This window comes from Scardinius erythrophthalmus, assembly GCF_964197995.2.
Source record: "Scardinius erythrophthalmus genome assembly, chromosome: 5".
Lineage (NCBI taxonomy): Eukaryota > Metazoa > Chordata > Actinopteri > Cypriniformes > Leuciscidae > Scardinius > Scardinius erythrophthalmus.
The window spans coordinates 37,709,599-37,723,566 of NC_138225.1; the positions used below are offsets into that span (position 1 = coordinate 37,709,599).

Here is a 13,968-nt window from a genome sequence, read left to right on the forward strand (position 1 = left end):
AAATAATGTACAGACTTTGGAATTAAAAACAAATAATCATCTTATAATTTAGATTGAAAATCCATAACTGATTTCCCCTGCATGAGACTTTATGTTTGATTGAATATTGTTTTAATAATTATGTTTCTTGTTATTTTTTTGTTATCAGTTATGAAACATTCTAGTTTTATGTCACATCTTATGTTATTTAATTAATGTTTATTACATTATTTTAGTGTTATGTGTTGTACTGTTTTGTATTTGTGTGCATGACACTGCACCTTATTAGTGAATTACAATAGTATGTGTCTATATTACACAACCAGTTAAAAAAAAAAAAATCCACAGATTTGACTTTGAGATGAAAATTAATTTAAAAATTACTTCACAACACAAAATACACTTTTAAAAAAATAAATACACTATTCTCATCATCTGTTTTTTTACCACCTGTATTATTGAGTTGGTTATCAGTATATTGTACATGTACAAAACAGAGTGGTAGGGTGTAATTTTATAACAATTAATGATATACAGGGTTTTTACCATAAAACCTTCAGTTCCGTGAAACCTAAAATGTTGCTACCATTTTTTTTTACGGTAAAGTTCTGGCAACCACAGCTGACATTTTTTACCATAAGTTTGATGAATTTGTTTAAAGGGCAAAGAAAATGCTTTGTGTGTGTGTGTGTGTGTGTGTGTGTGTGTGTGTGTGTGTGTGTGTGTGTGTGTGTGTGTGTGTGTGTGTGTGTGTGTGTGTGTGTGTGTGTGTGTGTGTGTGTGTGTGTGTGTGTGTGTGTGTGTGTGTGTGTGTGTGTGTGTGTGTGTGTGTGTGTGTGTGTGTGTGTGTGTGTGCGTGTGCGTGTGTGTTACCAAGTTTGAGACATGTTCTTAGTTTTCATCCTTTGCTTTCGTCCTTAGGTCCACCAGATGTAGAGCAGGCCTGTGAAGCGAGTGTCAGCACTTGGAGCCCAAACGCCGGCCTAGACTCGAGTAGTATTGGCTCAGCGTCCTGCCCACCCCAAGGCTGTATGCTCCAGCTCGAGTTTGCCTATCCGCTAGTACCTGACTCCCTCATTGTTTGGGTCACCTTCTTCTCCCTGGAGGAGACTGGACTGCCTGCAATCCACGACATCCTTCTGCTGACCCTTAGTGGTTACAACATCTCGCTGGGTCCACAGTATGCGTTCTGTGACACACCATTAACACTGAAGCTAGATGTGAAGGAGGAGGTGTATGGGGTGCAGTTCTTCACCATGGAGCAGCACTTGGAAATCGACGCCACATTGCTCGCCTCAAAGCCAGACAATCCTTTGTGCCGGTCGTGTCATCCTCTACACTATAGACTGATTCGCCAGCCACCATTTACACACTCACCACACGGGCTGATCCTTCAGGAACCCACCCTGAAATATGTGGACAGGTAAGGATTAGGAGTGTGAATCTAATGTTTCATTACAATACAGTGTTATTTTAGTAATAATTATATACTATTATAGTTTTTATGGTAACACTTTACAATAAGGTTCATTAGTTAACATTAGTTAACTACCTTAGTTAACATGAACTAAGAATGATCAATACTTCTTCAGCATTTATTAATGTTAGTTAATATTAATTTCAACATTTACTAATACGTTATTAAAATCAAAGGTTGTATTTGGTTAGATTAGTTAATGCACTTTGTACTCACATGAACAAACAATGAACAGCTGTATTTTTATTAACTAAAATTAACAAAGATTAAAACATTGTAACAAATATTTTTGTCATTGTTAGTTCATGTAAGTTAATACATCAATGTTAACTAATGAACCTTATTGTAAAGTGTTACCGTTTCATATATATATATATATATATATATATATATATATATATATAGAATTAGCTTTTATTTTTATACTTTCAGTTTTCATTTTAATTTAAGCATTTGGACAGTTTTGTGTTTTAGCTTTTATTTATTTAATTTCTAGTTAATAATTTTAGTGCTTCAAATTGAGCTCCTTCAAGTTTTTCAACTCACAAATGCAACAAAAATATAATATGAACAATTCATTGAACTCTCTGAAAACTGTAAATAACTCTCTGAAAATTGTAAATCCTGCGTCCCATATACATAACATGCATCACAAAAAATACACCTTAGAAAAGTAAATTATAAAAAGGATCAAGTTGCACATTAGATCATCAATTGTTTGATGACAGCTCATCACTGGGCAGTGCAATGAGAAACGCAATGACAACAGTCAAAAAAAGCCTTTCAGTCTTCTGCGCTTCTCATGACTTGAGTTCAGAACAGAATACATTGTCTTCATTTCTTTTGGCTGCCGTTTATGACAGTGCTGCTTTGTTCCTGCATCGTGATCATTTTCCTCCTGTAGAATTTAAAAGAAAATGTGCGCTATGAAGTAAATATGTAGAATGTAAATGTCAAAAAAAGGTGTTTCTAAAGGTGTATAAAATATATATTTTTATGCATTACATCGATACATGTCGTTAGTCATTTGATTGATGTAATGATACAATTGTAATGGCAAACTTAGATGAATGAACTCTTAAAGGGGCGTTGAAAATGTTTCCTTTTTGTGTGTCAACATGACTGGCAACATAAACAAAAGAGGACTGAATGACACTACACTATTCAAGACATTTCTAGGAACACGTGGTTTCTTTGCTTAAGCCATGTGTAGATGTGCTTTGCCGTTGTGTGGACGTCTTAGGTACTTTGTGTGAGGTCTTCAGGCATAGCCTTTACTCCTTGGGCTGGGGGTTCAGGTCAGCTCAAAGAATTTCACAGCCAGCTTGTTGTCTTCTAAGAGATACATGCCGAAGTGTTCCCAGGCAGTTTAACTTCATGGGATACTCATAAATTCGAAATGTCCACAAAACAGTTGGAGAGCGTTTGAAGAGCCTCTGCCTCTTTGATGACAGCAGAAACTGGCCGACAGTTTGACAGGCTGACAGATAGATTCCACCTCAGATAGATAAAATTGATGGATGGATGGATGGATGGTGTGCAGTATGCAAGGGTATTTAGGTGGAAAGACATTTCCAAATAATTTCAATTTTTTTCTCATGTTTGTTTTTTTCTCCAAACCTTTGTTGTGAACCTCTGCAATGAATTTGGGATACTTTCTTGAAATAACTACTGTATAAACATGAAACATGGATCCAATTTCAAAGGGCTTCATAAAAGCTGTAAAAAATGCCTATTGAGCACCCATTATTTCTTTCTGGCAAACATGCCTCTTATTAACAAACTTTTATCATTTAGTAGGCAGACATTGTCTCTGTTTCCTTTTGTGCATCAATTGTGTTGGCCTTCTTCTTTGTTTCTGAATGCTGGCCTCTCCGGCAGAACAAGACCATATACTTTAGTCGGCAGGCTGGCAATAATGTACATTGGCTTTCACAAAAAATCTAATCAGTGCATATAAACAAGACCCAGTGTGAACCCGCTGAACTTCACTGTCCTAACTCTGGGCTTTTTTGGGTGTCTTTTCTTGTTTCCAAAAAGTTGGCTGACAAGTGAAACTACAGTGAATACAGTGACAGCTGCAGCAGCAGTATATTAGGGAAAGACGTGAGGTCTTCATCTTAACAAATAAATGTCTAGATATTATATATATAATATACAGAAATGAAAAGAGTCTTAACAAATCGTTGCAGGATTAGAAAAGTAGTGTTTATACTGACATATCCAAACATACATTAAAGCTGTGTTTAGTTTGTAGTTGTAGTTGGGGAGGGGTTGGGTTTGTTTTATATATTAATGCTGCACAGTATTCACCAGATGGCGTGTAAATCAGTCAGTGTATCAGCAGGCTTGTACCGCTCTGGGATCAGCTAAAAACTTGAAATTCATTAACACAAAGCAAAAGTGATGTTGAGAAAGCTGTTCTGAGGAGTAATACAGGATATTTCAGAAAGACCTTCACTTCTGCTAAAAGCCAAATTCATTATTTAGTACCAGAACAAGTGATTCCTTGAGTTCGTATAAATTCCCCTTATGGGTATGAGTTTCTTTTTTTCTTTTTTTTCTTGAGTACTGATATTTTATTGCACTGAGGCTAGTCTAAAGGAATTCACAGCAGTAGTTGGATGGTATGAACATGTAATTCAGGGCTCAACAGTAAGTTCTGTATGGACTGATGGCTTGGGGTCACTCTGAGTTGAAAAAACAGTGTTGTGCTGCTCCTAAATCTTACATTATTTGACCTTATACATGTGTTTGACTTGGTGACTTCAACTTGTCACCAAGGTGACATTATTTCCTTTACTAAGTTTTTTGTCATAACTGTGACATAATTTTCCAGAAAATGTGTCCAAATTTTAAAATGTTTGTGCTGATTTATATTTTATGATGAATAGAAAGTTCAAAACAACAGCAACTATTTGAAATAGAAACTTACTTTTGTTACATTATCAAAAGTATTAATTTCTTAAAAAAAAAAAAAAAAAAAGATCCCAAAAGGCTGAATGGTAGAAAAATTTAAATATCATTTCTTTAAATATTATTATTTCTGAAATCACATAGTAGTACATTGCTAAAAAGTTATATATCTATTTCTAGATTTCTTCTATATATAAGTACTTACTACTTCTATATAAATATTTACGGAGCCAGTAAAAATGTTGGCAGGACAAAAACAGTAGAAAAACTCATAATTACTGTCATGTTATGTACTTGAGTTGAAGGTTGGGAGATGTTTACCAAACACTTACGACAAATGTTACTAAATTAACAGTAATCATTTGATGAGGTTTGCTTGATCAGTAAACAGTTTGCTATACCTGAAATGAAAAGCATTACTACATGCATGATTCTTGTCAGTCCCCTTGTTGTTATCGTCCACTATCTGTTTTTCACCCTTCTTCTTCCTTTTTCCGCCCTCTATGTGGGTGGCCTTTGCTGAGTCCACACAGTCCTGGTCCTTCATCACTGTGTGACAATTAACTAGAGATCGTTTTCATATCGTCCAGGAAAACAAGGGCCGTAAAATGTTTTGTCAGCTCCAGAGTGGCACAAAATTACATGGCCATTTCATCCTCCAGGTGCAAGCCTAGCTTGGCTCCAATAGAGGCAGGCAATCACTCATTGTGACCAGTGAAAGCAGCCCCAATCAAAGTGGTGTCTGGCTAAAAGAGGCAGGCTTCCTAATGAGAGCTCTTCAGTGTGGCAGGGGAATGTGCTGTAATATCTGATCTCGGCCAAAGAACAGCCACTATAGATCACCGCTGCTATAGTATGGAGAGTGATTAAACAGCATGGCCTCGGAGAACCTCCATACTGTTTTCATTTTCAATTTTATCAATACGATTGTCACACAGCAACAAGACAAAGTGTTGTAAAAGAACACATGACCTAAAAACGTATGCTGCATTTCCTCAGCGTGTAGCCTACAGGATATGCAAATGTAATTGTATCTTGTGCATAATTTAAAAGCTGTTGCATGCATACATGGAGTTAGTTTCTGTTGAAAATAACCGGGCACTAAAGCAGAGACTTAAGAATAGCTATAGGGATTTTCATCAAGTATCTATTCACAAGCAGGACATTTTGTGTTAGACATCTGTTTTTGTGCGGTGTCTTGTTGTTTTCCTGTAGTAATCTGAACAGATTGTGTCTTACCTACTTGAAGGTCAATATTGCAAGAATTTCACATTTGTAGCTGTCATGGATTCCAGCAGCATGTTTCTCTTTCATTGATACACAGCGTATAGTAAGCACCACTTGACGGATCTCTTGGGTTGAGTTGCGGTATGACCAAACAGCTGTGGTTTGGTAAATTATACGATTGAGGTTGTGTTGTTGTTTTATTTAGCCATGTGAACTCTGATTTTGATTTTAAATGACAAATTATTTCCACTCCTTTGAAGTAATTAAGTTTTTAGATCAGCATTCTCCTAAACACTTCCAGCAGCGAGCAGCTGCACAGAGGGCTTAGCATTATGAGTTGCATCTCTTTGATTTCTTTTGAAGGTATACAGCGAATACTATAATATGTTTTTTTTTTCCAGCATCTGGGCTGAAAGAGAGGAGTACCTTCAGAAAGACTGGTTTCACTGAGGAGTATGTGTGTGCTCCTCTATAGAGCTCAATTACAAGCACCAGAAAAGACAGACTTATATATCTCACTCTTCTGCGTAGCTTGTTTCGAAGTCCAGCTGCACTGAAGTGCAGACCACATTGCACAAAAAATCATAACAGTTTTCATTCCATATTTTATATGCTAGATGACATTTCTTTATAGTCTGTGCAAAGACATTTTCATAATTCACACTTCAGATTAGCATGTCGAAAACAACAACACCAACTGACTTTAAAGTCAGGCTTTAATTTTGACTTTAAATAACATTAATACTCCACACCTCTCCTATGATACATGTTTTTAATTTCTGAATTCAAGTTAATTTTATGATATATATATATATATTATATTATTATAATATATTATAATATATATATTTTTTTTGGGGAGACAAAGTCAGAATGTCAAGGTGATACAACTGCTAAAATGATAAAATTATGATATAGGTAAAAAGAAGAGCAATTTGGCTTTTTTTTTAATAATTTTTTAGAAAAACATTTTAAATGCTTTACTTATTAATACTTGAAAAATGGTTGACAACCAAATAAATGCCATGTGGTACAACCAACAAACTCATACAGAAATATTCAGGAAAAAAAGCAATAAAATTACATCATAAGAGAGGACCCCTGCAGACCCTCATGACAGTGTCAATGTTTTTTGTTTTTGTTTTTAATATAAGAAATTTTGAAGGTAGTTGAAGGTATGTTATGTATATAGTTTATATATTTATATATTTTCATTTTGGTTACACTTTATTTCGATGGTTCACTTTACTAAAAGTAAAAATGTCAACTGACTCTCATTAGAGTATTAGTAGACTTTTAGGTTAGGGTAACAGTTACAAAGTTACTTATAGTTAGTAGAATGTCTAAAGTGGAGCATTGAAATAAAGTCTTTCCTTAATTTTTACTTGATTACTCCACAGGACATTTTTAAAGTCATTAAAATTGAACTTTTCAGTTAAACTTCATTTTAAGGTGTTTTTGTTTAGCTGAAATCGTTCATTTAAGTAGTGAGTAATATTAAGTAACTGCATGTACTTACTATAGGGTTAGGATTTTTGTTTGATTTGGTTTATGCATAATTTATTGTCATTATTAAAGTAACTACATGTAACATATGGAACAATGACACTGTAAAATAAAGTGATACCAACTTTTCATGAGAATAGTATAAACATGTTTCAAAACCAAAATGAAACTTTCATTAATACAAAGAGTACATTTGTAAGATCTCAAACATTTTTTTTAAAAAGAAGTAAAAAACGCGTCTCGACACTTTGCAGGTTTTGTTGTTGTTGTTGTTGTTGTTGTTGTTGTTGTTGTTGTTGTTGTTGTTGTTTCATTCCACTGCTTATGCCTGAATGTGTTCTGTGTGAATGGCCCTTTATATGTCATTAACCCATACGGTAATTAAAAAAAAAAAAAAAAACTCTGGATAAATGAAAACCTACGAGGTTAGAAACTAACCCATTATGATTTCTGGAAGTGAAACTGGTCATATTTATACCCAGAGGTTTGAGCTGCTTTAGTGTCTGGTTACTGTCTTGTTTAACTGCCAGTGTGCTTCCTGAACATTGTCAGTGTTGCACGCTCCCACCCTATTGACTTAAGAGTGAAGGGCTCGTAGCTACAGTGTTTTCCCACACTACTGTGGGGTATCCCGCATGGGAATAGCGATGATGTCATGAGCTACCACAAATTCCAGCACAGAGGCTTGAAAAATGTTGTTATCGTCCTTAAACACGACAACAGGAAGGTGCTGTGACAGATTGCAACATCTGAATTGTTTCTCTTGTGACTATGAAATTTCATTTGAACGCTGATTTCATTTCCAGCATTTCATGTACTGTCTCTTTGATATAAAACGAGTTTATTTTTAAGAATGATCTCCTCTGTGTTTTAAGTGATGCACAAAAGCTCCGGTTGCTCAAATAAATGATTATGATTTCACAAACAAACAGCCTCGCCACAAGTTCGTATTGATGGCTAAATTGATACTTGCTCGATTTAACGGGCAAAATATCCTTTCCTCGTTGTGGAAGCCGAGCCAACGGTCTACCTCAGGAGTCACTGTGGCTGTTAAGGATAGCAGCAGTACTCTTTTAGCTTTGCTCTGCCTCTCCACAACAAACATGTCTTAGAAAAACACAGCCACAAGACCACATTGCGGGCCAAGATCTTCCAGCTCCTGCCTTTGGGGGTTGGCTCAGACTCCGCATGCAGTTCTAGCAAAGTGTCCTCTGGCACTCGGCAGTTCTCACACCACTGAGGCTCTCTGACCCATATTTGACTGTTTGGGAAGTCTGCAGCTGGAGGAGCCTGTGGGGTTTTAGAGCCTCATGGTGGAGCTGATTGAGTCGAATATACCTGAACCAGCTGTGAGGCTTTCCGCACACTGCGCAATCCCTCCAAGTTTGTGTTCCTGCAGGCGGGAAGTTAAAGCGGTGTAAAGGATCTGAGAAGCATATGTGCAGACAGAGGTTTTTAGGGTTGATCTGAGTCGCGATTAAAATGTTTTCGTTAACCCGAGCCCCATAAGCGGCTGGGTCGATAGCAGGAAGATTTAAGGACTGGTAATGCAGACAGATGGGCGTATTGTCTGGAGAAAAGTACCTTACCACCCCCTCTGCCTCCCCAATTGATCATGCGCTCCCTTAACCGCCATTCTCCATTGCTCTATTCTTGGCATTTCATTGTGAGGTGAAGATAAATAAGAGAGGAAATGCATTTTACTCAATGGCCATTCCATGCATGGCCTAAAACGCAATTGCCCTCGTGCTTTACAGCAGGACAGCAATTGGAGAAATGAAATATGAAGATTGTACAAAGTAACATTTCTCTTTAACAACGCTAAATGTGACTAGCACATAGCAGGCACATAAACATACAGTAGACATCTATCGTCACATGACTATACCTGCATCATCGTATTCAAATACCTTCATTATCACAGTCCATACTACAAAGCGAAAACAACAGCATTTTATAATGTATCCACTTGGGAAAGCTTCTTCAAAACGCTCAGTATTTTCTGGACTAAAATGTCATCTCTGTGTGGACAGAAGGCCAAAATGTAGAGAAAAAGATGTTTTCAAATGTATCCGGATCAGTGTAGATCCCGGCACAGATGATGACTGGAGCTTTACTTTGCGCTGTTTCAGCTGAGTCTTGCGCTCTGAGTCTTGTACCTGAAGGGTTGTATTACAGTCATGACGAGTGCCGAGTACAGCACGCTTTGTACTCTACATAGGGTCACATTACAACAGCCATCCTTTCTTAGCATCTAATTGTTGGTGCTTGAGGATGAAAGGAGAAAGGATTTTGCACAAAATCCCTTAAATTAAATGGACTGTGTGCTTATTGCCTTATATAATGGCAAACACTAGAACTGTCCCATAAACACTCATTCAAAAGCAACTTTCCATCTCTCAGCTGTAAATATTTAAACTGTTAATATCTTAACAAACATAGGTCAAGGTAAGCAGATTGCTATTAAAGATTTGATAAAGTCATTTATTATTTAATACATTATAAATGTTTTACTGTCATTTTTTTTTTAAATCAATTTAATGTGTCCTCAACTAGCTGAGTAAACATTTTATTCAACTACATTTTTAGGAATGCAGGCTTACATAAACCACCCCATAATTTGCAAGTTTAAAAACATATTAATAGCTCTTGTTTATGTGTTCTAGGGACATAAAGTCTGATGAAACGTACACCTACCATGTGCTGACAGTATCTAGAAGAGCAGAGAGTGAACCATCTCCACCTCTCTCTCACCAGCTGGGCTCACCCTACTGTGGAGATGGACTCATCCAAAAGTCAGTTCACTCTCTTTACTCTCACTGCATATGCAGTGAACTTGAATGCAGTGCTTACACACTTTTTTTTTCCTCAAGTCTATGGAGTAACATATACATAAATTTATTTGAAACAAAACACTAGCTGCAATATACCAGTGATGTTAATTGTGTGATGTAACTCTTTAAATTACTTTAAATGTGTTTGCCTTTCAGATATCTTGGAGAGCAATGTGATGACATGAACTTCGCTAATGGAGATGGCTGCTCAAACCAGTGCAAGAAAGAGCCGTTATTCAACTGTGTTGGTATGTGACCGTCAACTATAGGTAGAAATGTTAAAGGAATAGTCCATAAACTTTGTCTTTTTTTAGCCTCTTGTCAGTCCAACTGACTAAAAATATATGTATTTTTTTTATTTCTGGGGAAAACAAAGATGCACAGCTCTTTTCTATTAAGTGAAGTTCAAAGACGTTCAGGTTTCAGTATGTATCTTAAACAAAGCTATGTTATGGCTTCAGAACACTTTTAGTTTTTTCCCCCCTTGTATTGGGAACTTGACGTGGTCAGACAGTTCTATAACTGTCATTGTATCGAAAAGAGCTGCATAACAATTCTACAAAATACCTCATTTTGTATACAGCAAAAAAAAAAAAGCATATGGGTTAAGAATGACATAAGGCTGAGTAAATAATGACAGAATTTTAATTTTGGGGTTAAATATTCTTTTAATGCTTATTTATTTATCACTATTTCAACAAGAAAGTACAATAAAGTAGATGTATAATAAAGTATATAAAGCGTAACATCAGTTTGATTGATGTTTGCCTCAGCAGCATTTAGCTGTATTGCTCATTACTTCACAGTGCTCTATTGATGTCAGTTCTACCCGGGTGTCCTGCCATCAATCTCATGGCTTTAGCCTGTCATCAGTGTCACATAGTGTCCTACACTGACAATGTGTGAAAGACCAAGAAGTTCTGTCGTACTATCTCTTTACAGCACAAAACTTGTTAGCTGGTTGTGATGTTAATGGAGTGCTTTAAGTTGTGAGCTAATCAGTTCTGTCAAAACAATTGGCCGCATAATTGGACCCTCTTACAGACATTTAAGTCCCCTCACAAAAGACTTTACTCTTTGCTGTAGAGCTCTAAGATCTGCCTAACGAGCACTAGCGGACCTTTGTGGCACTTCCTGTTAGCAGTAATGCAACAATCCCCTTTTCTTCTAAACGTGTGGACAGAAAACTGGAGTGGAATAAAAAAAGACAGAGAGAAGAAAAGAGACGGCAAAGAAGGACAGATAAGAAGGGCTTTTGAAGTTTGCTGTTGAATGTAGCTAACATTCATCTAGCTGAAGTCTTGTCTGACCTCTAGGACACCTCTATAAGTCTGAGGTTGCACTACTACCCGACAGTGCTTAATTGGCAGTTCCGGCATTTTTGTTTTTTTTGGGGGGGGGGTTGGTATGTAGGTTCAATGAGTTCGCATCTTTGGCTGCCTCAAAGAAACAGTTGACACAAAATGAAATTTTGTCATTTACATAAAAAATGCAAAAAAAAAAAAAAATAATAATAATAATAATTGTTGTTGTAGTTGTAATCTTTCAATTAATAATTGTATCCTGTTTACAAACATTGTCTGAATGATTTGTTTATAAATCAGACTGATCCGGTTCTTGAAGTCATCTCGCAACAGTTAACAGCTCACAGGATTAGGAAATATTTTGTGAATATCGACTTTTCAGTCTGTTTTAGTCTGTTCGTCACATCACATCACATTCATTTTCTATCACATGGCTTCAGAAAACTTGAAATAAAGCTCATGAGTCACACCCCTCTCCCCACCCCACTCCCGGCTGTCTTCTAAAAGCGGATCGAAAAATCGAAAATCGGATGCATGAATCTGTGCACTCTGATTGTGGAGATAGATGCTTTGAGTTTTTTTTTTTTTTTTTTACGTTACTCCAGTCGTTGCGCGGCTTTGTCCTGGAGCGCGTATTGTTTTCAGTGAAACACGTATCGTTTTCAGTGAAACACGTGATCAACGAAAAACGTAGCCTCACTTTCTTTTCAGTCACTCAAATGCTTCACTTTGCGTGTCGGATTGTTTGAACCCAGACCACTACTGGGTTTATGGAAGTTTAAGTCCATTTACTAAAAAATTGTATAAGCCTATATAACATCATCAGTAACAGTAAACAGTATAAAAACCATAAAATGACTAGAGCAAAGTTTACTTGCCTCAAACAACTCTGTTGGTAAATAGTATTATTATAATTATCGTTGCTGTTACATTTAATTTATTGCCACACTTTAATATTTGAATTATATGATCAGAAGAGCCCGATCTCACGGGAAAACGTACAAATTCTACGAGGTGGCTTATTCGTACGAATTCATACGACCTGGCTCGTACGAATTAGTACGATTTTTGCAAAATCGTACATATTTTACGAATTGGCCAATTCGTGTGAATTCATACGAATGACCTACCCCTGACCCCGCCCCTAAACCTACCCATCACGTGGGTTTAGACAAATCGTACAAATTCGTACGAGCTAGGTCGTACGAATTAGTACGAATTAGCCAACTTTTTATCATTCGTACGAATTCGTACGAATTGGTCGTGAGATAGCGTTGGATCAGAAAACTTAACATGTAGCATTGTCAGGCTTTTATTTGTGCTTAATGGATAAAACAACGGAGTTGCGCTCTTGGGTTTATGGCTGCTATAAATTTTACCTGCCACAAGATGGCACTGTTTTCGACACTCTTGATGCTTCGAATCTTTTCCCGAAACAATCAGAGAAAAGCTTAAAAGATTTAAGAGGCTTCATTTCTCCATCCCTACTCAATAGTTTTAGGACTTTTTGTAAATGTTTCAATCAAGATTAGTTGTTTTCGAGGGCGTTTACTCATTTTGAGCCTGGTTTTAAACATGAATTATCTGTAAGGTCATTTTTCATGTATTGAAAAAGCGCCAATGAAACCAAACTAAACTAGCCCATCAGATTTGTTTTCACCCATCCCCCACCCATGCACGCACATTGCACACATTTGACTTTACAACACACAAACGCACACCTTAACTTTATCCTCATTCTCTCTTGCTTTCTCAATGTCATGAATATACACAGATAGATTATTAATCAATTTAAAAAGAACGTAAAAAATAAAAACGCCATTAGTTACCGCCCTTGGTACGCACAGACGTACTGCTGCAGGTGTCACTGGGTCCAGGTTTATATTGGTTAGAGCTGGTATCGTGCTGGTCAAGCGTGATTGTGCTGTTCTCAAGCTAAACTGAGCTGGTAAAATCCCATGCTGGTCCCAGTATGCAAAACAAATCTTCTGCTGGTGACCAGCAATGCTGCATTTTTAGCAGGGCATAGATACATTTTATGACACTTTGAAGCTTGAAATCTTCAGTCTATGAAATGTGTATTGTCTATGATATTGTCGAGTTTCACTCACTTTTCAAAAATTAACAAAACCAAAAACAATTAATGATTTAATGACCCCATATATCCTGGCTGGATACTCTCGCATACTCTCTAAATGGGTACTTATTTTAAATAAGTAATTACTTCGCAACTGCTACAAAAGTACAGTCTATGTAGTATAAATGTGTGTAGTATTATGAATGTAATTAAAACATACTAAATTCTCCATGTTGTCACTGTCATGTGAACTACCAGTTGCTTCACTGCCATTCACAAATCGTCTCCCGTGGCCTCATGGGATAGTAAAGTGCCCATCGTATGAACACTTCACAGTCTTGCCCGTTAGTAGTAGGTCAACCAGTGCATTATTAAAAAAAACCTTTTGCTTTCCATTGAAAAAAAAAATGTAGCTATACATGTTTGGAACGGCATGAGGGTGAGTCAATGAAGAATTTTTGGTTTTGGCTGAACTATCACTTTAAATAATAGCCACTGACTTTCAGCACATTCTACTTGCTTTTCTACATCTTTGTGTGGAAAGTTGGAGCTCTCTATGTCACTTTCAACAACGTCTCAATTTTTGGTTGGTTGCTTTGTCCAAAATAGCAGAACGCTTGACAGAAATAAAATGTCTTATCTCAGCTT

General features: G+C 36.7%; 1 protein-coding gene across 2 annotated transcripts in view; it reads left to right on the plus strand.

Annotated features, from left to right (window-relative positions):
* pappab (pregnancy-associated plasma protein A, pappalysin 1b) overlaps positions 1-13,968 on the plus strand; it is a 120,747-nt gene that overhangs the window by 39,533 nt on the left and 67,246 nt on the right. For both annotated transcript variants that reach the window (XM_081367174.1, XM_081367175.1), the window contains exons 7-9: positions 901-1,402; positions 9,772-9,900; positions 10,096-10,187. In XM_081367174.1, the coding sequence (XP_081223300.1) occupies positions 901-1,402; positions 9,772-9,900; positions 10,096-10,187 (723 nt within the window). The remainder of the gene's footprint in view (positions 1-900; positions 1,403-9,771; positions 9,901-10,095; positions 10,188-13,968) is intronic.